The sequence below is a fragment of the Struthio camelus genome, chromosome 2 (assembly GCF_040807025.1).
Source record: "Struthio camelus isolate bStrCam1 chromosome 2, bStrCam1.hap1, whole genome shotgun sequence".
NCBI classification, from domain to species: domain Eukaryota; kingdom Metazoa; phylum Chordata; class Aves; order Struthioniformes; family Struthionidae; genus Struthio; species Struthio camelus.
In genome coordinates, this window is record NC_090943.1 from 147,491,351 (window position 1) to 147,517,723 (window position 26,373).

The 26,373-nt window shown below is 40.9% G+C and overlaps 1 protein-coding gene across 1 annotated transcript; it reads right to left on the reverse strand.

Moving 5' to 3' along the window:
- Window positions 1–4,066: 4,066 nt before the first annotated feature.
- Window positions 4,067–26,340, reverse strand: POP1 (POP1 homolog, ribonuclease P/MRP subunit). The gene is made up of 15 exons (XM_068932965.1): window positions 25,996–26,340; window positions 23,023–23,211; window positions 21,975–22,150; window positions 18,018–18,266; window positions 17,363–17,450; window positions 16,873–17,048; window positions 16,010–16,260; window positions 15,793–15,886; window positions 14,917–15,028; window positions 13,823–13,942; window positions 10,874–10,989; window positions 9,287–9,478; window positions 8,299–8,453; window positions 7,106–7,447; window positions 4,067–5,921 (listed from the first exon to the last, which is right to left on the reverse strand). The coding sequence occupies exons 1-15, from the start codon at window positions 26,114–26,116 to the stop codon at window positions 5,237–5,239; spliced, it is 3,066 nt and encodes a 1,021-aa protein (XP_068789066.1). The 5' UTR covers window positions 26,117–26,340; the 3' UTR covers window positions 4,067–5,236.
- Between the last annotated feature and the right edge of the window lie 33 nt (window positions 26,341–26,373).

The window sequence follows — 26,373 nt, forward strand, 5'->3', positions numbered from 1 at the left end:
AAGCAACTGCCAGTCTGGGAAGTGTATTTTCAATTGCAGATTTACAATGTTTCCCTGTGTGCGTATTCTGGAATTTTTGAGAGTGCTAGGGAGAAGCAACAAACTCCGATACACGTGCTCTCTCTTTCCCACCCAACCTGTTCAATGCTGTTGAGCAACTGGCTTAGCACTTGGGTGAAACTGCTTTGCATGACACCTGTCACAAGTCATGTAAGATTTTTCAGGAAGTACATGTGTGGTATAATAAAGATAATCTCTCTTCCTGTACAGAGGATATGTATTTATCATTGACTACTACAACAGGCAAGTAGGATGCATCACTACAGCCACAGTTAAACAACAGAGGGAGGAAGAGGAGATTGTTCATTTTTGAGGTGGTATTTAAACTCATTTTTTGAGCGATAAAGCTCTAAATATCTCAGGTTTTGCCCTCCTGAGCTTGCTTTCACTCCATGCTTTTGCTCGGATGAAAAAAAAGAAAAAAGCCTTCCTGTTGTTATCCAGTGTGACAAAAGAACAGAACCAGAAATTAGCAGAAGTCGTGTCAGAGCGAGCCCTGACTGACAAACAGGCTTATGGATGCATGGGGTTTCCCATCTATCATAACTGTTGCATTCAAATAAAACTCTTTAGGGGTAAGAAACAGCATGCTGAGAGAAGGACTGAGCTGAAAGAAACAGTCTTTCCCCTCACAAGTACCAACACACCTGCTGTAGTATCTTTTTTCCCAATTCAATCAAGGTTCCTTCTTGAGATCAAATGAAAGATTGAATTACACCACCCTTTCTGGAAATTTCAGCAAAACCTCACATAGCTGAGGCCATGAAGTGAAATTTGATCTGCTCTCTTCCTTCTTTTTCATTCTCTGCTTTGTTCTTGCTCTGCCCTGGACATCCTTTTCTCTCTGCTTAGTAACAATCTGCCTTAACTGGGCAAGGCTGTCACACTAGCAGCATGGCTGTGAGCCATGACCAAAGGATACCTAAAATGTGTCAAGCAAGGTGACACTGGTACAAGTTTTCCAGGTCTTGGGCTTTAAAAAACAACAACAACCTGTGTACGCGTTTCTTCTACTATAGAAGGAACTAGCTATCTTCAGCAAGGGAGCTAATGTAATAAATGGAAGCTGTGTTTTGTCTATTCTGTTCTTTTGTCACCCCACTCCCTGCAAATTACCTTGAACTCATTATTCTTATCATGTCCGGGGACAAGCAGGCTCTGACTTTCAAAGCTGCCACAAAATGGCTCCAGCCTATCTTATCTGTCCTTTCTCAGAGTTTTCACAATTCAGTACTAACTTGCTCTTGAAGGGATTTGATGATGATACCAGTGTTTGTAAAAAAGGAGTTTTAGTACAGCTGGATTTAATTTGCAATAGGTAAACTGTGGGTATTATGTAGATTGTCTACCTCTATTGGGAGGAGCATTCACAAGCATGGGACTTCTTTTTTTTTTTTTTTGTATGTTGGATTTTTAGAAAGTAAAATAAAGCTATTGCTTCCCTCAGTCTTAGCAGTTCAGTAACCTGTCTTTGGCAGTTTACTCCCCCCAGCATCGTTCCTACTAACTGCCACACACGAACAAGTGAGTGAATCAGGTTTGACATATCCGGCTCTTCCAGATGTAGGCCACTGAATAAAAACTGTCATGCTGCATTTGACTACCCTCTGTATACACCTCCATCAAGTGGTCTGTCACCCTGCCAACTGTTTTCTCAGATTTGTCTCAACAACCTCAGCTGCCTTTCTGCCAGGTAACTTTGTCCATTATTTATGCACTGCTAAACAAGCCAATTGCCCTGCACCCGTTTTCAGCTTCCTTAATAAAGAGGCAGCAGCCTGGCACCTGTGCCACATCAGCACATTCCACAGGTTAGTCACCTCTCTCTGCTGTAACCTCATTTCCTGGACTTGCAATAGTAAAATATGCCCATCTCTGAGCCACAAGAGTCTCAGCTTGGCAAGTCTTTCAGTTTCTGCAGCCTGTCTACAGTAGCAGGCAACCAGCATCTACATCAAGGTTCAGGCTAGAAAAAGATCCTTCACCAGGCGGGTTTCAAGGACAGTATTTATCCACCTACCCTCAGGGAGCTGTACATAGAGTTACATGATCAGTGTATAGCAGCAGTGGAGCTCTTCAGTGCTACAGACAACGCCAGAATGGCCTTCTGTGCTTTATACCAGTTTCCAGCAGGTCTTGCCAAGCTAAGAGTTCATTCTGGCATCCATTTTGAGAAAGTTATCTGAAGAATGGCATGGAAGCCTGAGAATTTAGAAGTGTTTCTTTCACTGCGTTTGAGTTCCCTGGGTCCCTGAAAACACTCATATATCAGAGCTCATGGGAGCTGATCCAGATGCTCTGGGGTTGTTAGTTAACGACAGGGTCATAACTGCATTAAGATCCAGCCTAAGAACAGATGTGTGCCACAACTACACCTGATGCAACATGAACACCACAGACACGCTGTGCAGCTGACACACAGATAACACAAGTTTAATTACCTACAGTTTAGTTATCCAGTGTTGACACAGCTTTTATGACTAAGTCACCCTTGAGATGCTGAGAATCTGGAAATTGCAACCACAGATAAAATTTCCTTGCAGCTACATAAAGTCACAGTATTTTTCTGACAACCTTTGGCTGAGAGTTTTGAGCCCTTTTAACTTATCGGCCTCGTAGTGCATTTTACAAGGAGAGTGAAGTCTTCGTGCATAAATCATTGACTTAAAGGAAAACAACTGTTTAACAATATTACAAAATATACAGAACAGGATGCACTTGGATTCTAGTTTCTGTTCATTGGCTCACCAGCGAGAAGGATCATAAATTAGAGATAGAGATGGAAATCAAAGAAAAGTAACAGGAAGTGTCAAAATGAAAACCTGGCAGAAATTACCAATAGGAGGAGAAGAAAAAAGACTCCAGATGTTTAAAAAAAACCTAAAAACCTGGGAAAGATTCAGCAAACAAAAGATCTACAAGCAGGAAAGAAACAAGAAATGATAGCTTGGGTGGGGGTCTCCTCCTCTTTCTTTATCACACACAAGCCGGGTCTAGAGGGGCAAGAAAATAAGTGTCTAAGAGGACGGGAGAGGTGAGGGGGGAAAAGCCGTATAAACATCACCTCCTCTCCTTTCTTCCCATGAAGCAAAGCTCTGGAAACTCTGATCCTAGAAATATTTCAGTTGAGCTCACAATTCAAAAGGTTCATTAAATCCAGGATTATTACCATGAGAGAACTTGATCACAGCAGCCAGACTGCAATGTTTAAGAGGTTCTTTATTTCTACATACCTACATGATGTAGTGTTCAAAGTCACATGGCGAGCATGTGAATCCCCGGCCCGCACAGTACCAAAGCTTTTTCCTGTGGGGCCATCTACTGGCCCCGCTTTTGCACAGCAGATGCTCTGCACAACCTGCTGCCTGAAACGATACAGAACCAAGTTCAATTTATTTCTGTAATGATGATTGCTTTATCAGATGCACAGAATGTGAATGATCTAGAAGCAATTATGAACAACTTATCACAGAATATTGTTCCAGGCTACGCTGAAGTGTGTGCTTTTTCTGTGACCCGTCATGTACACACGATGCCGTAACTCTTAACTGGTGTGCAAGATTACAAACGGCTAATGACTTCTGTGACTGGCATATTAAACTCAAGCACACACAAAATATATCCAGCTGCACTCACAAACTCAAGAGGTGAATTTATGGTTCTCTTTCAGGAAGAATTAACAGGAAAATCCTAAAAAAATGAGCTCAAATCTAAATGGATTGGATTGATTTCTACATCAGCCTTCTGAAAAAAAAAAAAAATCTAGCTCCACTCCCCACTCACGCTTCCACTGCAATCAGAGATGTTCTCCCTCCCTTCCCTGTACGTGTGTCACATTTAATCCATCGGTGGTCCCAAATTTTAATAATTGTGAAGAGAAGGTACTTTAAATTTTTCCTCCAGCAAAATAACTCCAGCCTACAGTACGAATTTTTTTGCTTAAGTCCTTTTCAAAGAAAGCTGAATGCAGGAATTAATTTGCAAACTGATATTCTGGAAGACAGAGTCATTAACTGATCCATATTTAATTTTTTTTAAAAATTAAGCTTAATCAGTAGACTCCTGAATCAAGAGTAGATAGATTACATGTTTATTTATACATGATCACTTCAGGGTAATTTCACCAACTGGTATATATTTTCATCATGCTGCTATTAAAACATAATGTATTATTGTACATCTCATTTTCAAGCTGCTTAAGCTTCTAGCCATTCTTGAGTTAAGGCTATCATTTGTTCAAAACAAAACAAAACCCCCAAACCACCATAAACAAAAACAAAAAACCCCAAGCACCTTTCTCATCATCCACCCCAGAAACGCTTTAAAAGTTTTACAACTGTTTGGACAACATTCATAACCCATACTGTAAAGTAAAAGAAAACCCTTCAGTCCTAGCACATTCCATAAAAAAAAGTCACGTTTACAACAAAAATAACCAAAATGTCCTCAATTATTAGCAGAAAATGTAAACAGACCCATCAACTGCAATTTATATTTGAAAGACTTACTATCCTTCAAAAATAGAATTTTCTCTCTCAGAATAGGGAGAGAAACTGATACGCTTTCCAATTTAGAGCTTTGATTGCTCTAATCCAGTATTATGCAGCCAGACTACCTTTTATTTGCATTTCGTTTAAACACAGAACTTTTCCACCAAAAATAAGTACCTTCTGCTTTCTGTACTAGATTCGTCTAATTCACTCTGTTCCAAAGTAGCCACACGTATTCAGATACAAGGAGCACAGAAAAGACATTCACTATATGCACAGGCCCAAATCACGTGCACTTACAGGTAAACAATGAACTGGTAGGTTACAATACGTCAGCCATCTGACCAGGAAACTTCCAAAGGGAAAAGCATAGTTTATCTGTTTAAGTATAGTTAGAGCATCCACTGCTCAGAGAGGAAAAATGAACGATATGCCTAAGAGAAAAACCAGATCATGATAATGGATATGTTGCTGTTAGAAATTGTTAGTGTTGCAGATACGAAATAATACTAGGCCTGTTTATTCGTTATTTTCATGAATAAAGCTATAAAGCTTTCCATTTATTTCATATGCCTGGGGCTCAGGATCACCTCCTCAACCTTGAGGCACATTAGAAAGGCCACAGAAGACAGAAAACAAAGACATTCTTTGGTATTTTTTGGCATTCTACTGCTTTGCAATGACACTTATACCTCAATATTAAGTCTCGCAAATCTGTACTGTAAAGATGCCGGAGTTCTTAACAAAACAAGCCCTTTTTTATCTGTGGGCTGGCTGTGTAACATATGAAGTAATCCTGTCAAGCTAACAAAACCCAGTGCTTCTCCACAGCCCGCAGCCAATGAAAAATCCCCTCGAGTGACATATCCCAGGAGAGCTCTGGAGCAGTGGGAAGTAACATCTGGGAGAGGGTCTGACCAAAGACCGAGAATTAGGTCTTTATGTTCCTCAGTTATTTCTTTATCTGAGACACTGGGAGGGTCACTTTCTAGAGCCTTTACATTATCCTCCTCCTCCTCCTCCTCCTTCTTCTTCTTCTTCTTCTTCTTCTCCCTTTTTAATTTCTGTATCTTGTGCTTGAATATGTCATAATGTTTGGGTTCTTGAGGACCACAGAAAAGCTGGTCTTTGCTTAGATGCAGCAAATCTTCCTCTGTTGGGATGCAAATCATAGCATGTAATTCAGGGTTCCCCTTTCTCAAGAGAGACAAGTTGACCCATACTAGAGCCCTCGGATAACTCATCAAGATTGGCAAAAGGACATCGTCAGTCATTTCCTTCTGTCCCAGCCTAGAAACAAGGCGGACTCGCCGATCTTTTCCAGAAGTGGGATAGCACCACGCTGATAACTGCATTAGTAATTTCTCGCTCCTATTATAAAATTTTAAAAATAAAAGTTAGGCACATTTATTAACAAATAGTACTACAGAAATCCAGAATGCTACATATTTGCAAGGGCATGACTAAAAGGCCTTGGGGCTTTCTGTAACCTTCCAAGCTGATGTTTATATCACTCTTAGCATAAAAAGAAACATGGACGACAAGAATTCATGTGCAGAGCTATTTTTCAGAAGACCAGATGACTTGGTAAAACCCATTTTAAAAAAACCACAAATGCTCTAGAACCTTCAGTGACATTCATTCAGTCCAGAACTGCCTTTACTCTCTTTCCATACTAACTACACAAAAATGAAAGATCTGCATTCAGGCACTTCTCTTCAAATGTTACTGCTCTCCTGCACTGCATTGGAATGCAGGAAATTCTCCATTTGCTCTACAGACCTTGTAAGTAGTGCAAGAACCATCTGTGATGATGTATGAGAAAGGAGAATGTCAGCAGATACAGAGAACAGTTCTTAAATCACAGATATGAGCCTTTAAACACTCAGTCCAACTTAAAGCAGGCAGAGTATGCCAACTCCAAGGAAATGCTAAACTCAGGAGTGTTATTTAAGATAGTTCCTTATTTCAACTAGCCACCTGTACTAGTTTGCTGGGGAAAGGTAGGATGAAGGGCTTCCAGTCAACAAGAAGTTCTGATCCACAGCAAAACTTTCTATTTTCCTCCTCAATGCAGCTCAATCAAATCATTCTCTCATCTTAATACTCAAGGCTGAGTTCTTCCTTTCCCCATTTAACAGAAACACAGAACCGCTGAGGTTGGAAAGGGCCTCTAGAGACCATCTGGTCCAATCCCCCTCCTCAAGCAGGATCACCAACAGCATGTTGCCCAGGATTGTGTCCAGACAGCTTCTGAGTATCTCCAGGGATAGTCTCTCACACAGTCTCTTTGGGCAACCTGTTCCAGTGTTCACAGTAAAGTGGTGTTTTCTTGTGGTCAGGTGGAATTTCCTGTGTTTTAGTCTGTGCCCACTGCCTTTTGTCCTGTCACTGCACACCACTGAGAAGAGACTGGCCCCAACCTCTTGACATCCCCCCATCAGATATTTACACACATTGATAAGATCCCCCGTGAGTCTTCTCTTCTCCAGGCTAAATTAATTTATTCCTGATAAAAAAATAACACACCACATGCCTGCATCATTTTGACCTACCTGAGGACAATAAAGATACTCCTTGTTGTAGTTTCATCTCTCTCACCAAAGCCTTGGGTGACTGCAACATCCTCTGTCATTATGGCACCTTCGGAGCTTATTTCCATGGTCTCCTCTGCCTCGCCAGTCTCAGGTGAGGTTTCTTTGACCAATTCTGGTTTGGGCTCACAAAGGCCCTGCCCTGCGGTTGTACAGCTCTCAGTGTGTGGGGAGGAAGGACATACAAATTCTCGTGAAGCTCTCATTCTTTCTTCCCAGTTTTTTGTCAGCTGCCCCCAGGGACAGAGGAAAGGGGACAGAGTGCCCAATTTGACATAATTTGCCCTTTTTGCAGGTGGACGTCTAAATGACAAAGGAAGAAGGTAAGAATATTTGTTTCCAGGGTCCTTATTCAGCCCTTAGCTAACACTTCAAAAGGCTAATTGCCCACTTTGCCACGCTAGTCTAATATTTTCCTTTTTCAAAAACAAGTATTTAGAACAGCAAGTTAACTGTGCATTCACTTTATAAACTCATTGAGAAAGAATTTTGAATATTTAGAAGTTTTAGTTCTGCACAATGCTGCTGTATTTCTAGCCTCCATATCCTTTCAGCCATGCTGGATATTTCTATCTACTATGACCTACACCACTGCCTTTTCCTCTAAGCTTCTTCCACCTCCCCCCTCCTCGCTGAAGGGAACGTTGACACCTGATGTCCAAACGATGCTTCCAGTTGCCCTGCGCTCATGGTCAAGAGTTCTGTATTTGTTGTAGTGAAAATGAAGGCAAATTGCAGAATACCTACTACTAAACTGAAATACCTCTTCAGTCACTTTATTCTTTATACCACTTCATACATATTCTGCTCTTCTGCCTTTGCCTGCTCTTACCTCCTCCCTCATTTGCTGCTAAGGACTCTGAAATAGTTTTGTTTATTTTATTGTGTTATGCAGCCTTGTTACAGCCTTATAATTGAGCATATCTCTGGGAATAGAAGGTTTCAGTTAATTTACACGCCCCGTTTAGCGGAGCTTTTCTGTTACATGCATCTTGGATCTTTTCTATTATCCTGGGATTTAGAAACACTAGTGAAAGATCTTCATAAAATCAAATTCTAAATGAACACAACAACAGATAATTAGGGGACTATTTTAAGCAGTATCCTTTTTTTTTTTCTATTCTAATAATCTATCTTGAAGAAGCTAATATTACCGTTTGAATTTTTCAAGAAGACTGTTTTCCAGTTCTTTGGCAAACTGGACTCCTGCAGGGCAGTCTGGATAATCATTTGGAGTATGAGGTGTTCTTTTATATTCAGAATGTTTTAAACCCTCCTGCAAGCCACCAACTCGTACACCTCGATAGATCTGTTATAAAAAACAAACCCCAAAAAGCATGTCTGTATTGATTCCAGGTTCCTAACTGAAACAAACCATTAATACTTCAGAGGCTACTGCCTTAGAAAATGGAAAGTCTATCACTTTAGCTTTTAAAAATCAACTTAAAAGTATGGTTTTCACAGTTCTAAACCTCATTTCAACAAAAATATTAGTTATGCTCTTTAAATTTAATTCTGGAAAACTATAAGAAAACTGAAGAGAATTTCATAGGTTGTGATTTTAAACCTTGCCAGGAGTGTCATATTAGTTCTACAAAGTCACTGCCATTCATTTTTACTGTACAATAGAAATCACTGCAATTGTTCCCCCTGTGCATTCAGAAGTGTAAAGTTAACTGCAGAAAGGCATTAAAAACAGCCATCTACATATTGAAAGCACTGCAGTCAGCATGGTGGAGATAGCCAAGCTGGAAATGGATTAGCAGCAGGCACAAAAAGATTTTTCTCTAGTTGAAAGAGACTCAAGACTTTGTGTTTCTGCCCTCAGAAACACAAAACCAAAAAGCTATATCATCAGCTTTCTCTCCTTACTCCCCCTCAACTATCATTTCCTGCTTCAAAGTTCCATGCTAGCAGAGCTAGATCTGATAGAAGATATGGAAAGCTATTACTTGTTTATTTTTAAGCTTTTAAGACCAAGCCACTGTCATCACCCAATTCATATACCCTCTTTAAAGTGGGATTTTGATCCTGCAACTGTGAATCAATTACACAATGTTAAGTACTCTCTAAAATGCATGTTTCAAAACAAATTATATAATTTGTCGTGTTTGCTTGCAATCTGCAATGAAAGTCACTTACAAAAGGAATCCAGAAAGCCATGCCCCAGCCCTTTGGGAGATAAACGTCCCATCCACTCCCCCATCCTGGTCGATCTTCTCCAGCCATTTTCCCCGGTTGCTGCACCAACAGTACAGGAATCTTAGACTCACAAGGACCCAAATCAAGTTGTGATCCAGGTACTAGTAACTGACCTCTCATACGATTTAAATCCTGAGGAGGAAGAGACATTTCCCATAAGTTAGTAACCTCTTTTTTCCTCTTCCAGATATCCTCCTGAGATACAGACATGAGGTGATCTTATAACTACAAAGAATAAATTAGCAGTATGCTACACATTGGAACTGACCTTCATCTAGGCATGAAAAATGCCTTTAGGAAAAGTATTAAGTACCCTTTTTCTCCTTCTAACTTCTACAGACCTTGATGGAGGCCAAGTCCTGAAACTCAGGGCAAAAACATATAGCATATATGAGGGAGGAAAAAAAAAAAAGTATCACAACTTGATATTTACAGGTTTGCCCCCAAGATTAGACAGAGCACGTGCTTTCAGACAGCCTGTCAATATGCAGAGCAAATTGGAACTACATCCAGGGACAGGGGAAGAACATTTGGTCACAAACCGGTTTCACGTAAAGCACTCTGGCACGGATGCTGTTAATCACCAGTTATTACAGTTCATGGTACCAAATTAATTAAAAATATATTTGTATAAAAAAACCAAAAAACAAAAAACAAAAATAGATCACCAGACTGCAACTTTATATGTCCCTTCTGTGTCACCTGTTCTACAAGGTAAGCATTACAGTTCATGACAAGATGGAGAATGCTGTCATGTAAATAAAGACGGTGCGGACATTTGTCCTGCGCCTCCTCCAATATTTTGGAAGTGCTCTGCTTTTTTATTCTAAGGCAGATAGTTTGAAAGACCACACAACTAATTTGTATCAAGAGAATATTTAGACAGATGTTTCTGCCACACAAATATTTTCTTTTTGATAAGAATGGTGCTGAGAGTCAATCACCACTCATGACTAAATCACATTTTTGCCCGCACATTTGTGGGTTGCTCCTTCATTGCCAGTTTGTTATAGAAAATGTCAAGATAGAAGGCTTCAAAACTGTAACCGCACATTTAAAGCTGTCTACAAATCACAGATATTGATCGGAATGCCCACAGTACAGTGTTATAGTCCAGAGCCAGTTTCCTCTGTTGGGAATTTAGTTTCATCTCCTTCAATTCTTCCGTCAAGAGAATCCTCCTGGCTAGGACTGAGGATAAAACAGATAGAGCCTCTTTGTGTCACTTCATCCCTTCTACCTGCTATAAATGAGTCAAGATAAAGTAGAAAAATCCAGTTCCAAACCTTTTTCATATAAAAATCTAGAGTTGTGTAGTCCTGTAAACAATCTAATGAAGCTTTTCTGTAATTGGATCGTGAACAATAGTTATGCAAGAACATTACACAAAGGCTACAAAACACTTCCATTCAGCAGCTGGATACTACGACGTTAAGAAATGATTGCTCTTTGATTTATGCAAGTTTTATGGTCTCACTGTATAGATCATTAACCATTTTCTCCACGGTAATCCACATTGTTAGTTACCTGCTCTGAGATTTTATTTTCAGTGACGTTCTTACAGATGTTCTGGTCCCAAATAAAGCTGTGAGCACACTCTACAGGTATGCCCTCCAGGAACAGCTGCCTAACTTTATCATAATCTACAAAAGAAAAAGAGCCTTCAAACAAAATCCACATTTTAATGTCCTCAGTATCAAATTATCAAAATCACTCAAATATCACAAGTCAAACGAGCAGAAAACTAGGGAAAGAAACTATTTAGCAGTTTAACAAGCATCAGAGAGCTTCTGGAATACCTTACTATCTTCAAACATACCATTTTCCAAATACAAAATAGGAAATACAGTACCTGTTAGTTTATTTCACACAATTAACCTGGCATTCTTATGAACAGACATTTCTTAGTACACATGACACGACCTTTGGCAAAATAAGTTACATCTTGCGTACTCCACCTTTAATATTCTGGTATTTGACCTTTCAGGAAGGGTGTGAAGAACACCACATTTGGTAAAAGCCAGAGCCACATTACAAAGCCTGAAATAAGTCTCCTTAGCAAACTTGTAAGAGAAGTTAAGATAACCTTTAGAAAGCATACATACAGGAAATGTTTTAAAATGAATCTGACCAGCAGGCAACTACCTACTCAGCACTAGCTTCCCATTATCTGGATCTTTTCAGGCTCTACTGAGAAAGGCACTATGCTTTGCTTATGTTTGCACAGTCTAACAGTTGTGTGATTAGAAAACTGTAGAAGCGGGAAGAACTTGTTTTTAATACTCCAGCATGGATTACTCTTCTAGAAACACCTCGTAATTCTAACTTCTCTGGTCGTAGCTACTAGAACAAGGAGAGCCATAAAGACAGAGATACCACAGGTAGTAGCTGCTGCAGAACCAGCTACACAATTAGATTAGGAAAAACAATCCTTGGAGAGTAACAATAGCCTCCCTTTCTAACTGACACTTAACAACACCCAACGAGGCAGACTGGAGAGTGGTAGTTAGACCTCAGTCTTGAGTTTCCCAGGTAGGAGAGAAATTACCACCCCATAAGGATGCCCCCATTGCGCATTTAACAGGTATGCAAGAGATTGTAAATGAATCTGTAACTCTTCCTACAGGGTATTAGGAAGTCAATCAGGTGGGAAACATGGAAAACAGCAGCCGCTTCCCTTACCAAACCATTCATCTTTCCTATTCACTCCTTACTGCTGCTCATAGGGCTGTCCTCCCCTTTTCTGCTCCCTTACCATGATGTCCTTTGGATCTGTTCTACCTGACAGTTATCTTCCTTTGTCGTTCTGCCTACTCTTAACTTATGTAGTAGTGACCTGTTTGTGCACCCATCAAGCCCTTCAGCAGAGCCTGAATTAGAAGGTGCCATATGCAGCTTACCTCTTCCTGTTAGCTGATCAAGGACCTTCTCCCTCCTCTGAACAACGGTCAGAGAGGCCAGATGCAGTTTCAAGTTCATGAGGTGATTTAAAAAAAAAAAAAAAAAACTTGGGAAGGAACCAGAAAGTAACACCACCTTTTCTGAATGTTTGTGATTTAGAAGGGTTGTTTTTTGTTTTTGTTTTTTTGCACACGTGCAAGTGAAGGATATCCCCAAAGTAGAGAGACCTTGAAGATGATCATTTCTGGCCATACACAGGAAAAGGGGCATAGGTACCTTCTTCCTCTTGACTTTCTACCTTACATCATCACCTCTTTACCACGGCCCTCCTTCCTGAGGGAGGATCGGCTCTGGCAGTAGGAGAGAGATTACTGTGGGATGAGTAATCTGCAATAAACTGCCTGGAAACCTTCTGCTGATCTTGCCATCTTGATCACATCTTCACAGACATGACAGGCAGAGCGAAGGAGGGGAATTACTTCTTCTGGTTGCTAATTCCTTTACCAGCTCAAACCAGTATCTGTAAACAAGTGCTATAGCTCATCTTACTTCTTAGCAGGAGGGAACCAAAGCAGGAGGTCATGTATGCAGCAACATTTCATATAGGAACATTTATTATTTAAAAGTAGCTAAGCAGAACTAACTTAGCAGGAGAAAGGCTGTTCCAGACACAGAGGCTAGAATAGGAGGACATAAGAAAATCCAGGTAGGAAAAGAGTTGTGCAGAGAGCTAAAAGACAGTAACTGAAATTGGTATTCAACCTGATTTAAGTGAAAGGCAAGGTTAAGTTATTCTAACATCTTGGTAACAAGCTGCTAAGGAAATGAAATATTTGCAAATTTCAGGAACCTTTCGCTTATCCTATTTGCTACTGTTTGCTAGCTGGTTATTGTGTTCTGCATATTAGGTGAGACAGTCAGTGCCTCCAGTCACCTTAACTGGAAATGTCTACATAGCAGTTTATGCACCAACTCTACTGTATATTCACGTTTCAAGGACATTCACATCCAACCTGCACTGAAGTGCTGTATAAACTAGTTTTGAAATGAAAGTTTCTGAAGTCATGCGTGCACCCTTCACTTTCAAACGTGCCTAGCATCTCGGCTGTCTTCTGACATGCTCCTCTTGCAACAGTAATTTTTTTGCAGTGGAACTTCATCATTCAAAGATTATAAACCAAAAAGAGCAGGTATCTTCTTGGAGAAATATACAGCATCAGGAGGACTAAACAGCAAAAGAGAAACTTCTGAGTAGCTTTTAGCACCTGGTTGGCCTTGCCAGGATTCGAACCTGGATCATCTGTATGGTCAGACAGAGGCTTCCACAGAGCACAAGACCAGCTTTGGTGCATGTCCCTCCCTCACAAATGCTGTTCTTAAATCTACACAACTTTCAAGCTGTTTCTGACAGGCGCTGTAGAAAGAGGAAAGAAATATTCCGAATTTGAATGCTACAGGGAAACAGCAAGATACAATCAGTGGAAGATCACAGTGAATGAAACAAGAGGCGTAGAAAGAAACTGAATCTCTTGCCTTTGCCAATTCCGTGAGCACAGCATAAGCGAGGCACTTTACCTTGATATTTTTCAGGGTCTGGCATGGCTTTTGTTTTCTTTTTTGGTAAATTGACACGAGGATCTCCAACAGTCAGGCCCAGTATTGTACCTGCTGGCATTTCTGAAGGTGAACTTATCCCTTTAAAAATACACAGATTGACACTGTGATGAAACCACTAATGAAGCTTTGATTTTTTTTTTGCACCACTGTTTTGTGCATGTTTGCCTGAAGGGATGTGATATGGCTGTCTGCCAGAGAAGCAATCCAGGATACTCAGTTTAACATGTTTTGAAAAACCTCCAGTGCTTGTTAAATGCCCAAAAACACAGACACAGCAACAACAGCGTAAGAGAGAGTTTGCAATAGTATTCATAGAAGTAAAATCACTCTCACAACTTAAAAACTCAGTTCATCCTTTGCATTTGACAAAACTCTTAGAAAACAAACTTTTGTTTTATACTCGCCCTTCCAGAGAAAGGAAATTAAAACATGTTTTTAAAAGTTGTACCTTATCTCCACTTAAGTGCCTCACCTCAAATAGCTCAAGTACAGAATGAAATCTACCAGAGCCCTCTCCTTACCTGTTTCAGTGCTAGAAGGTAAAAAGCTGTTGAGCTGCTGTTAACTTTATGATATTTTATATCTCTGCCAAATATGCAACTGTTCAGTAAGAGTAAAAATATGTAAAGAAAGATATAATACCTTCACTTGGGGAAGGGGCCTACCATTTTATTTGTGGAGGTACTGCATAACTTGTTTTCTTACTTAGGTATATGGGGGGGAGAACATGAGAGTGTATGTTGGATTGCATAGCTCCTCAGCATCTAAAATCTAAACTGATGAAGATGTGAAACGAGATTTAATTTACATATTAAGAGTTCGGACTACACAGAGGATTACTGTGGCTTTAAATAAGCCAATCTAACAATTCCCAGATCTCTGACATGCGTTAACTACCCAACTACATGCTCACCAGTATGACTTCTGATCAAGCAAAGAAAGAATAAGCATTTCCAAATTACAGCTAACTTGCCAGCATGCTGTTTTTCACCAGTGGATTTTAAAACGATTTGCCTTCCCTTTCCTCCCGTACCACCCACACTCCCAAATACCTTCTAATAGCTCAAAGACTGCAGTTTGACGTTGATGAAGAGATACTTTTTCAGAGTCCTTGCAGTTTTCTACCCACCAGTTATTAAGTTCTGTCTCTGAATCCGCCATCTCCTGGAAAACAACACCATCTAATTAAACTCAAGTGGTCATTTAGTATCTTCGGTCAGTATGAATTCACTATCAGTTTGCCTTGATCACTAGAGTCACTTTCCTCCTCTTCCATTTTCAAAACACAATCATATTTTTCTTGATGTTTAAGCAGAAAATACGTCTATTCCTACGTGCCACCTTACAGTACTCCCCTATAAGCATGGCTGGCTTAACCTATGTTCTAAAAATAGACAGAAGCAACCCACAATGCTTCCCAGTCCCGTAGCTAATGATTTTTTATAGAAAACCAGAGATTTTATGGCCTCCTCACATTTGCTGCAAGAGACAGAAAAACATCAAAACCTGAGTGATGCTATACGCCAAGAGGTGGACAAAATACTAACTCCTGGAGAAACTGAATATTTGATTTAGAACATGGGAGCTTTTTATAACATATGTCTTGTCATCTAGAATGCTCTAACTCATTGCTCAAGAAGTATGACCTATGGCTTGCCAAAGAGAATATGAATTATTCTAGGCCTCTCAACACAACGCATCACTACTGTAAAAAATTCAGTCCAGACTGAAGTTCTTCCTTGGAGATCAGTATTAATGAAGAGACTCAATACATAGAAAGTAACAGGGTAAAAGCACATAGCTTAGCCTTTATAATAAATCAGAGTAGAGTTTAGGATTCTTTCTAGCAAAAACAGCTACTGAATTCACACATTCTAGACACATGCTTATTAAAATTAGAGTAATATCCAAACTGCCAATTTCCTTACTGTTTGAAGAGAAGCAGGCTTCAGGGTCTCTGTAAGAACAGAGTGTGATAACGGGCCAATCAGCCGATATCTGAGAATCTCCATAGTTTGATCACTGAAACAGAGGGAATTTCCATGTGAGTGTACATTCACACAACACATAACAGAGGACTGGGAAAACAATTCCAGTCAGAATCCTGTTTAAGGGTCACAGTTTCTGACCCTACTATGAACAAACCTGATCACAATGCCAGTAGTTGGTGAGGTCCATGAGTAGGGCTGGAATGGATCTCTAGTTCCATCACCAATTATTTTTTTCACTGGCACAGCTTTTTCTCCATCTTTATCCTCCTTCTTTCTTTTCTTGCCAAGGCTCACAGCAGTATCTGTTCGTTTTTCCTCTTGAATTAATGTTGTAATTGGCTCAGGAGTACAGATTTCTTCAGGCTCTGAACACTGAAAAATTGCTTTTAACTCACTGAGTATGTGCTAAGGAAAAATGAAAAGTTTGGATTAAGAGGATAAGCAGCATACTGCAAAGCTTAAGTATAGTTTTAAGAATCATATTCTACTGTTTTAAGGGAATGATCTTGATTTTGCCAAAGTCCAGGGCTTACTATCAAGTGCTGAACGTAGTCTTATTGCTAGGAAATTAATCTCACTGAAATTAATGGAAGAAAACTGCAAGTGCACTAAAATTAGCTTTCTTTTTCAAAAATAAAAGTTTATAGTTAAGTACCAGGTTATGACTGCCAGTCATGAGAGAGACCAGCCTTAGCCTCTTGGGGGTGGCTGTGGAAAGGAAGAGAATCAAACAGAATCATATTGCAAAGTGATGTGAAATAAGCGTCACTAGAAAATTAACAAGCCAGAATGCCAAAAACAATTCTGAAACAACCTCAGATACGTGCACTTTCTGTACAAGTTTTAAAAAGTTGCAGAAAATAAATATTGATAGAGCACAAAACAGTCCACTAACTTTTAACTCCTAAAGCCATGTATTATATCCAGCTCTTCTATGCCTTTCAGAAGGTATCCTCAGTATAAGAAATGTACAATGCGCAAAGAAATTGGCAGTTCAGAGTTCAAGAAACAAAATACCTGTTTGAGAGCTGGATGCACCCAGATCCATAACTGTCTGTTTTCAGACCCATCCTTGGGTTTCCAAATAAACGTAGCAGGACCAAGCATATCCTCAGGATAGCAATCTGCCCGGTAAAGGTTCAGGGAACCCTGGAATCTTCCAGATAGACAAAACTCTGCTCCAAATGTTAATCCTGAAGAAAAACATACTTACTGAAAAAATAAAGTAGCCTCTTTTAAAAAAAAAAGAAAAAAAAAAAGACTGCCTGTTGGGACAGTACCAAACAAAGAGTACATACAATAATTTATTAATAAACAACTGAAATAAAACAGTCTGATCCTGATGTGAGACATTACAATCAGGTTTTCCAACCAAAACTACAACTCAATATCAACTCCATTACAGTTATTCAGATTGGTTTCAGTAGGATACTAAAAAAAGAAAAGCATGGGCCATCCTTTAGTCTATTCAGAATCTTAGATTTATTTCAAACTAGTTAAATATTACCTGTGTCAGGGCTACATATTCGAGCAAGCTGCTTCAGAAGCTCATTCTCTTTACCATTCAGCTCCAGACAACAATAATATGACAAATCCTGAAATAACAGGATAGCGGTAGAGTGAGAATAACTCTTAAAAGTGAACCTGGCAAGGAAGTACCATACAATGCCTAACAACTTTACAGTAAAGTAATAATTTTTCAGTCACTGAAATTTTAGTAAAAGAGAAATCAAGCAGTGATTTTTTTTTTTTTATTTAAAATTGTGAGGTATAAGAGAGCTGTCAGGCATTTCTTATTCAAGGGCTAACCTGCCCCTCAAACCAACAGACCAAAAAGGTCACACAACGAAGTGTCTGTCTTCAGTAACATCCTTCTCAGGAAGACGATTCAGGGATCCACTGAATCTCTTAGCTTTAATGGTGGAAGATGTAGTATTTCAGTCCAACTTGCCATTCTAATACATAAGACTCTTCTAAAGGTTCCTCTTGTTCTCTCTGATACTCCCCACCCTTCGTTACAATTATGAAATTATTCACTTCATGCTTAGTTATTAACAGCTGACACAACAGTACTTCAAAGAGACAGAAACATTAATTATAACTGAACAGCCAATTATTTCACCTTGGCAAAATAACAAAGAAAACAGATGCAAATGTGGTACCTGAAGAAGGCAGTGTTTTGTCATGGCTCGGTAACAAGCCCTGTAGCTCTTCTCCGTCGGTCTATCTGCTAAACAATATCCCCATTTCTTTACCATATGAAATCTCTTTGCATGCCAAATATGTGTTTCCAGCCATATATTCTTTCTTTGCCTGCGATTAAACTCTGCTACCAAGTTTATGTGGCGCCTTCTAGCTTTGCGGCATTTAGTCTTGGATTGTTCTTTTTTCTGATGCACAGCTTTCTCTGCCTGTTTGTAAGAGAGTATAATGAAGTAAATCTCAAAACCACAAACTTCTATTGACAAAAAGGGCTAACATATACAGGGATACAGAAGATACTAGCATAACTTGAGTTATACTGTATTCCGATGTTAGTTATCCATAAGTCTACTATCTCATTTGAAGATAACTAACACTTTGACATTTTATACACAACCCCCAGCCACACATGTGCATGAAGGCTGGACTGCAACCTATAGATAAACCCAGATCGCTACATTCAGAACAGTACGATCTGCTACCTCCTGTTTGAAGATTTTGCTCATCATCAAAACACCCCCACAAACAAATGAACATGACTTAAGGAACACCTGGAGATTAGAGGTGGTACAGCAGCAGTACAGACTCTTCATTCAGCTCTATTTCGCAGCGCTTGTTAGACTTGTCTTTCACGAGAGGGGCATTTAAAGAGAAGCATACAGAATATAGCTTCTGAATTTTCCAAGAGAATTCTAGCCCAATAAAAACCTGGGCATAATATTCAACCTAACATTCAATTGCTATCCATCCTGTCAATCTTACAGTATTTGGCTATAACATAAATGACAAATTCTACAACATTTAACACTCCCATAGCTTTATCCGAATCTAGGTTCGCAGTAACTTATTTTTCTAAACACAACACTCTACATATGCACCTGAACTGGGTGAACAGAAGAAGTGCAACATAGTTGCTGCGGAAAATGCCACAGAAAAGCAGGTAAGCAAACAGGAAGAGGAGGGATAGGGAAAAAGGAGGGTATATGCAAAGACACCCAAATACTTTTAAGACAGAAAATTTAATACAGATTTTCAGCACACTCAGCGAGGAAAGAAATCAGCTACATTGCTACCATTCTGCCTTTAACTAAGTCCCGTTGTCTGTGCACACAGGGCATAATGGCACTGCAGCTCTCAAGGCAAAAAACAAAAATAGTCACTAAGACATGGGAAAGGGGAGCCATCTGAGCCCAGTGATAGGAGGCAGAAGATAGCAGTGGACAGATTTAGCTAAGTGGAGCGCTGATTTGCCAGTCTCACCTGTTATGAGATGATATGCTGAATACCAGCAGTCAGAAAGTCAAACACCATGGAAAACTGTCTCTAGCTCACCTGCTCCTTTTCACCTTTAACGCTGTTCAGCTATCTGGCACTAAGAAGACTGCCAGCTAGCACCGTGAGGATACTGAGAGTTTCTACAAGGTGCAGAAGTGAAGGTGCTATTGGTGATCTCTTATTAATCTCCTAATAAACACCCAGTCAGGAACAGAATTCCTAGGGGTGAATGCATGGCTGCCTCTCTCAAGACTTGATTTTTCTTTTCATGAAGAGAAATATTAAAAAGAAATAGGGTCCATACAACAAAGAACATTTCTTAGGATGCCCTTCCTAAGCTCACCAAAGAGCAGTTGAAAAGAGACCTCTGGTTATAAAAATAATAGTGAGCTAGTTTGAGATCTGGAGGGAATGAGAATGTTACAGGTCACTAAACACTGAAGCAACCCATGATGCCAAAACAGAAACGCAAGAAAAATAAAACAAGACCCAGGTCATGACCAGACCCATCGTTCAACCCCAGAGCAGGGAAGATAAGCCACAGAACAATGGTAGGTAAGTGGCTGATTTGTTCAGAAAAACAATTAGAAAAAAGAGATGTGGTACTGTAGATGAAAAATATGTTTGTCTTCAAGATTATGAAGAGGTTAGAGATGGTCCATGATAACTATCTGGTTGAAAATGGTCATGATAAAGGATCTAAGAAACAGAAGGAAGGGCAGCAGAATCAGGACAGTAGGCTTCAAAGGAGTAGACTTAAAACAGTGAGAACGTATAGGCAAGCCTTTGGGAAAGGCATTAGCCCAGGAGACGTGAAAACTGCAAGAAAACAGGATACAAAACAACCTGTGTTAATGCACAAACTACATCAAAAGACCTGAGGACGTAAAACATAATAAGGGAAATACAGCTGCACCAGGGACAATTAAGTCATCTCAAAAATCCAAGAAAAATCATACCATGAGTGGAAACAAGGACCTGAGACTAAGCACAAGCATGAACAAAGAAGTCAGAAAGGCTACCATGTGAAAGGAATTAGAAAATGCAAGAGATAAAAGAATGAGGTATAAACATTAAAGAAATCCTAATTACTCAGCAAGGAGAGACTACATAACTAACGATGTACTCAATGCCTTCTTCCTTCAGTTCGCACAAAAGAGGCATGAAAACTCCTGTCATGACTAACAAAGTGAAAGGAATGCCATCCAGAGCAACGAAAAGAGAGGTCCATCATTAGGAACATCCAGTAAAACACACCCTTATCAGCATATGCAAAAGTACCTGAAGTAATTTCTGAATCATGAACAACGATCTTCAGAAACTCATGGAGGAGGGGGTAAAGGTCCCAGAGAACTTGAGAAAGGCAAAGCAAGGGAAAAAGGAATGCAAGAATTACACGTCAATCAGTGACCTTAAGAGAGAGAAACTTCTCAAGCAAACTCATTTAATCACTTTAAGAAGTGCCTAGAGAAAAAGCGATCAATGCCAAACATCAGAGAGAGCATCTAACAAAAAATCCTGCTGAACCTTAAAAGCAAACAAACAAACAAGCAGGAAAGGCATAGTGGGTAAGGAGCAAGTAACTACATGGGAGCATTCTGACTAAACCCTGAGATACGGCCCCAAAAGGAGGGTTTCATGAGCAGCCAAGGATAGTCGATTGGTAGGTATTGTGCTGCATACAAACTTGCACATGATTTTGATGTACCTCCCACGCTTGAGCAACAACACATGAACATAGGGTTATTCTGGCTTGAGCCCTGCAGGATGACAGCCCGCAGCTGCAGTAGGGTGCAGGCCAGAAAGGTGCTATCAAGGATCCTTGGATCACCTGGGATCCAGATGCACCACCAGAACAGTCCCTCCTGCAGTGGACCACTTCATCATCACTGTTCTAATGCCTTTACAAGAAGTTCAATAATCATGGAGCCAAGTGGTTAAAGTGATCTGCTTGGGCTAACGTCTAGAGCCGAGGTGTTTCTGCATTTTGGATCCAAACATCCGTCACAGTTTGAGAGCCTGTGTAAAGGCTGAAGGTTTTACAGATAAGCCCAGGTGTGAACATTAGTCTTGTACAACTGAACACTGTACCTTAGCTATGGCCCCTTAATTCTGAAAGCAAAGTACCTCACACTGACAGTGTGTTCCAAATACCAAGGCATCATGAAAAACCTAAAATACACCAAGTCGCATCCCTGCTGACTTCACAGTGTGCTTTCTACGTAGCTGAGCCCTGCGTCTCAACAGCTGAGTTAAAGGTATACGTTAAATTAGGCAACATTCAAGACCACAGACAGCAGGCTAGTGGGACATATTAAGTGACTGCCAGTTTATTCCTATTCTGGCAAAATCACTGGAATTAACCACACTCACAGACTTCAAAATCTCGGCAGTCCAGATCAGGTCTTTCAGAAGACTAAACCCAGATCTGTTTGAGAGACTGTGGTTAGCTTTTAAGCACCAAATGAGGGCTACAGTCCACAAATATTTTGCGCTCCCTCCAACAATTCTTGAGATGCCTTCACAGAGGTTAAGCTCTCTGAAAGAATTACATTCACAAGATGGAGAAAATTGCTTACAAATGTTGCTCAATACAACAGGCAGTTAACGCCGTTACCAAATACTACAAAATGCACTTGTACCTCTTTCCTGGCAATCTCCTGGAGCCGCCTGGGTAGGCGTTTAATATTGTGACTCATAGCTCGCCTTCGCATGTGCCTAGGTAGAGTCTGGAAAACCAGAGAGTTTGAAGACTTCTGCGCAACTGCCTTCAACATGGCATTGATCTCAGCAGCACGGGCTTGAGCAAAAGTAGATGCTGGAATGAGAAGAAGCACATCAGAGCATGACAAATAGTAAGAATCACAGAGGATGACTCTGTACTTAAATTACTGAATTCCAGCAGAGTACTCTTACAGTACATCAGTCTAATGACTCCTTGAGACAAAAGTAAATATTGTATACTGTCTGTTACTGAAGTAATTTCCACTCTTCAGATATTCTGAAGTTTACAGATATGGTTAAGCAAATACTCATAGGAGCATGAATTTGAAAGTTTTGGTATAACCGAGAAGTCCTATTCGAATTAAGTACTTTTCTGTTAAATTACAGTAGCAACCTTTTCAGGTGTTGTTCACAGAAGTGAAAAAACTTCAACATGGAAAAAGAGGAAGCAGCATTTGGAGTTTTTTAAAAAGATCAAATAAACAAGTAAAGAAAGTTGCTGATTTTTAGGATCATGGAAGCATATGCATTAACACAGCACCGCCACATTTTGAAAAAACTGATTTGTCCCTCTGCTTTCCTAAATAAAGGTTCGGTTAGAAGAAAAGTTGTCCTTAACTCATATGATGAGCATAAGCAGTTTCACCGGGCACATTAAAAGCAGATTGCAGTATTCATTATGCTGGCAAACAGCACAGAAATCCATACCCCTCCTTACAAGTAAGTGCAACTTTTCAACTCAAGAGGACTGAAAGGACTCACTGAATAACTACTAGTCATCCATTCTAGTACACAACTATTTCTGTATTTTGGAAAAAATCAGGTAAAACAGAAGACCAAACGCACATGCCAAATACATAGCTTCAGTTCTAACTTTTGCTACTGCACAAAAACAAAGACAGCAAACTTAATTACTAGCAAGTTGCCCTGGACTTATAAATTATGACCTTTTTCAAAAATGCAAACCTGTAATGTATTTAGGCATTTCCTCAGAAGCACTCTGGCATTCTCCTTGCCATCCTCCTCTTCCTCTGCCTCTTCCTCCTCTATTTTGCCCTTTTGGAAAATACTGGTCTTTCCTGTAAGAAGTCCCAGATGACTGATGTGAAAATTTCTGCTGTTGATACTGTGGCAGATCCTCAGAACGAACATCTCCTGGAGGGTTTAGATGTAAACAGAGGTAGCAAAAAATACAGTCAAAGTAGTCTGAATAGCTGATAATTCTAAGGTCTTTCCTAATGAGACTGCATTACATATTCCTTTTAGTATGATTTGCAAATATTTAACATATGTACCTGAAAAAGATATTAGAAATCATGTCTTAGGCACACAGAATTAGGTTTTTATTCATCGTAAGAAATAAAAATTTTGCATTATTATGCACCAAGTGTAGATTAAATTCCTTTCGCACATTCTGAAACTGGTACTCAATCCAGACTTGGCCTCCAGGACTGCACTAGGCCTAATAGGAAAGCCCTGACTTAAGTCAGCCTATGCAACTGTCTTCAGCAGTGGCTCCTGCTATGGTCTAGTCAGGGTTTTAGTATCACACCAGCAAAGTTGGTAATTCTTCCTCTTGCTCCTTAAATTGTTTTCCACGAGCACAGGTGTTCTTTTCTAGTATCTTCTAAGTCTCAAATAAGACTTGCATAAACACATTTTTGTTATAGCAATAAACAATGTAAGCATGATACATGTAAGCTGGTGCAGTAAATTACAGTACACACTTCCCTGATATCGGCATTTAAATCAATATTGAACGTTAAATAACAAAAGTCTAAAGTTAGCTTCCTAAGTTACAGAAATAAGTAGATAAATTTTCAGGAGTGAAAAGAACCTAACAGCAGGAAAAGGAAGTTTAAAAGGGCATTGAAGTCCATATTTAAAGATTAGCTTATATTCAACTCTTTCAGTAAAGTCCTGGTTAGGATTTCAGGCACAACTTGAGATACGGTTCTCAGGCAGCTCAGGTTAACGCACATGGACTGAAGAGGGCCCAGCCAGCCATTGCCACCATCCCACTCACTGCATCAAGACTAGTGCTAGAGGTAACATGTGGCAATACAGTTCAGGGGCTGCTCTACTGAAAATTAACCTGCGTCGGGGGAGAGGAGTTAAAAAAACAAAACAAACAAACAAAAAACAGTTTTCAGATTGACTGTTTTTTTAAACAAGCTCATCACATTATCCCACAAATGCTTCCACTGAGGATATGAGGAAAGAAGGACAGAGACACAGCCAGGAGCAGATTCACCCTCAATTTAAATGAATTTAAAATGGCACAGAACCTCACTCTTCAGTTTTAAGTAAGCACGAAGCTGAAATTTTATCTTCAGCAGCAATACCATTTCTGTTGGCTTAACCAGTCCCCTCTCAGCCACATATCATGTAGCAATGCAGCACTTCAAACGAAAAATTAATTTGGGGGAAAATAAAAATTAATTTTTACGTAGAATGATTCCCTGATCTATGTTCTCCACATGGCTGCACTAACAGCTGAGCAAGCACCATGCACACAATTAGGTGAGGCGGGAAGGAAACAGCCAGGAGAGAGGGACAGAGGCCGCTTCAGTAAACAAATTTGTGTGGAACTACAGTCTAGTCAACTGTGGGAAAGTAACTTGACAGCAACATATAACAGTGATATAACACACACAACCTTTGCCAAGTAAGTTAGCCTAAAAATGAAGGAAAACATATCTTAAGATCAAAATGGAAGAGTGTTTCCAAAGACAATGACTGATTTATGTTACTATCAGAAGAAGAACTACATTATTTCAGGTACTACACAGGTCCATGGTTTCTAACTCCTATTTAGAATTCTGTTTTCCTCATTTTTACAAAAAACACCCTAAGATACTAAGATACTCACTAACACTAGAGAAGAACGCTAGCTGGGCGAAAGTGCACGCTATTCAAAGGGAAAGAAAATTCTAACCATGTAGTCTTTACAAAGGTCAGTCAGTTCCTCACAAAGTCAGAAAACTGCGCTTAATCTGATAGTACTCCTATAAAGATATCCCCAAATCTTCAAATAGGGCTGACTGTTATTTGCAATGTCATTCTGTCTGCTTACAAACGCTTCAGTCACCTAAATATACAGAGAAAGAGGCTGCAGTGACACTTACCCATTTTTTATTAAACCAGAAAGACACAATTTGTCAACATTTGAAGTCCTCAGAGTAAAAATTCCTGCTCTTGCACTTGTTTCCCCCCTCCCCCTAAAACAAAATAGCTAAAATATCAAAATGTGAAATGAGAAAAAAATAGAAGTCTGATTGAGGCATATGGTACAGGGCACCGGCTGGAACACACAGACTGCATCTTCCGGCATTCAGCTTGACCGGATCCTTCAGCCTTCAGATGCTAAAAGTTAAATGTTCTAGCAATGACCTAGCCGGACTGCCCTTTTAGGGAGACGTCTTGCTGCCTCTTGCCACTACCTTTTCACGGATACAGAGACCACAAGGGCCATAAGGAAAGTGGGTTAGACGTGCTGAGCTGGCAGACAAATAGCGCGTTTACTATAGGACCAGCAAGCTAAACCAGGTCCTTCGGCGGCTCCTCGATCTGACAGGGAGAGAAGGGAGGTCACTTGTATCACCAAAACTGGCTTTAAGCCGCAGGGGGAGGGTGGGGATTGGTAACGCAACCGGAGGGAGGACACAGGAAAAACGCGTGTTAAGAGCCGCGCTGCACAACCGCGGCTGAAGGAGCCGCCGAAAGAGGGCGAAGCGCAGGGTGGCAGCGCCGCGCGGGGGCGGGGCGGGGCGGCGCGGGGCGGGGCCGCGGCCCCTCCCCCTCCGGATAACGGCGCACGCGCCGGGTGCCCGTAGGCGGACGACGCGGCGGGGGGGCAGGGAACCGACGCGGCGGGGGGGGGCACCTCCCGTGCCGGGGCAGCCGCGGCCCGTACCCACGCGCCGCGGACAGCCGTACCTGGCGGCGGGCAGGCCCTGCTGCCGCCGGCCGCGAAGGGCCCGGGCTCGGCGGGCAGCGTCACGCTGGCCGGCTGGTTTCTCATCTTCTTGGCCCGCTTCTTCTCCCTCGCCCCGGACATCTCTGGCCGCGCTGTCCTGTCCCGCTCCCTTCGACAGGCCCGAGGCGCCCGGCGGGGGCTGCCGGTCCCTGCGGGACCGAGAGAGGCGGGCGGGAGTCACTGGGCGGTGCAGCGCCCGGCCGATCCCCTCAGCAGCCCGCACCCGCCGCACGCGGCCGCGCCAGCCCCAGCAGCGCGCATGCGCGCGGCGCCGGCGGCCTCAGCAGGACTACATCTCCCACAACGCCTTGCGGGCGGGGCGCATGCGCGCGACGGTG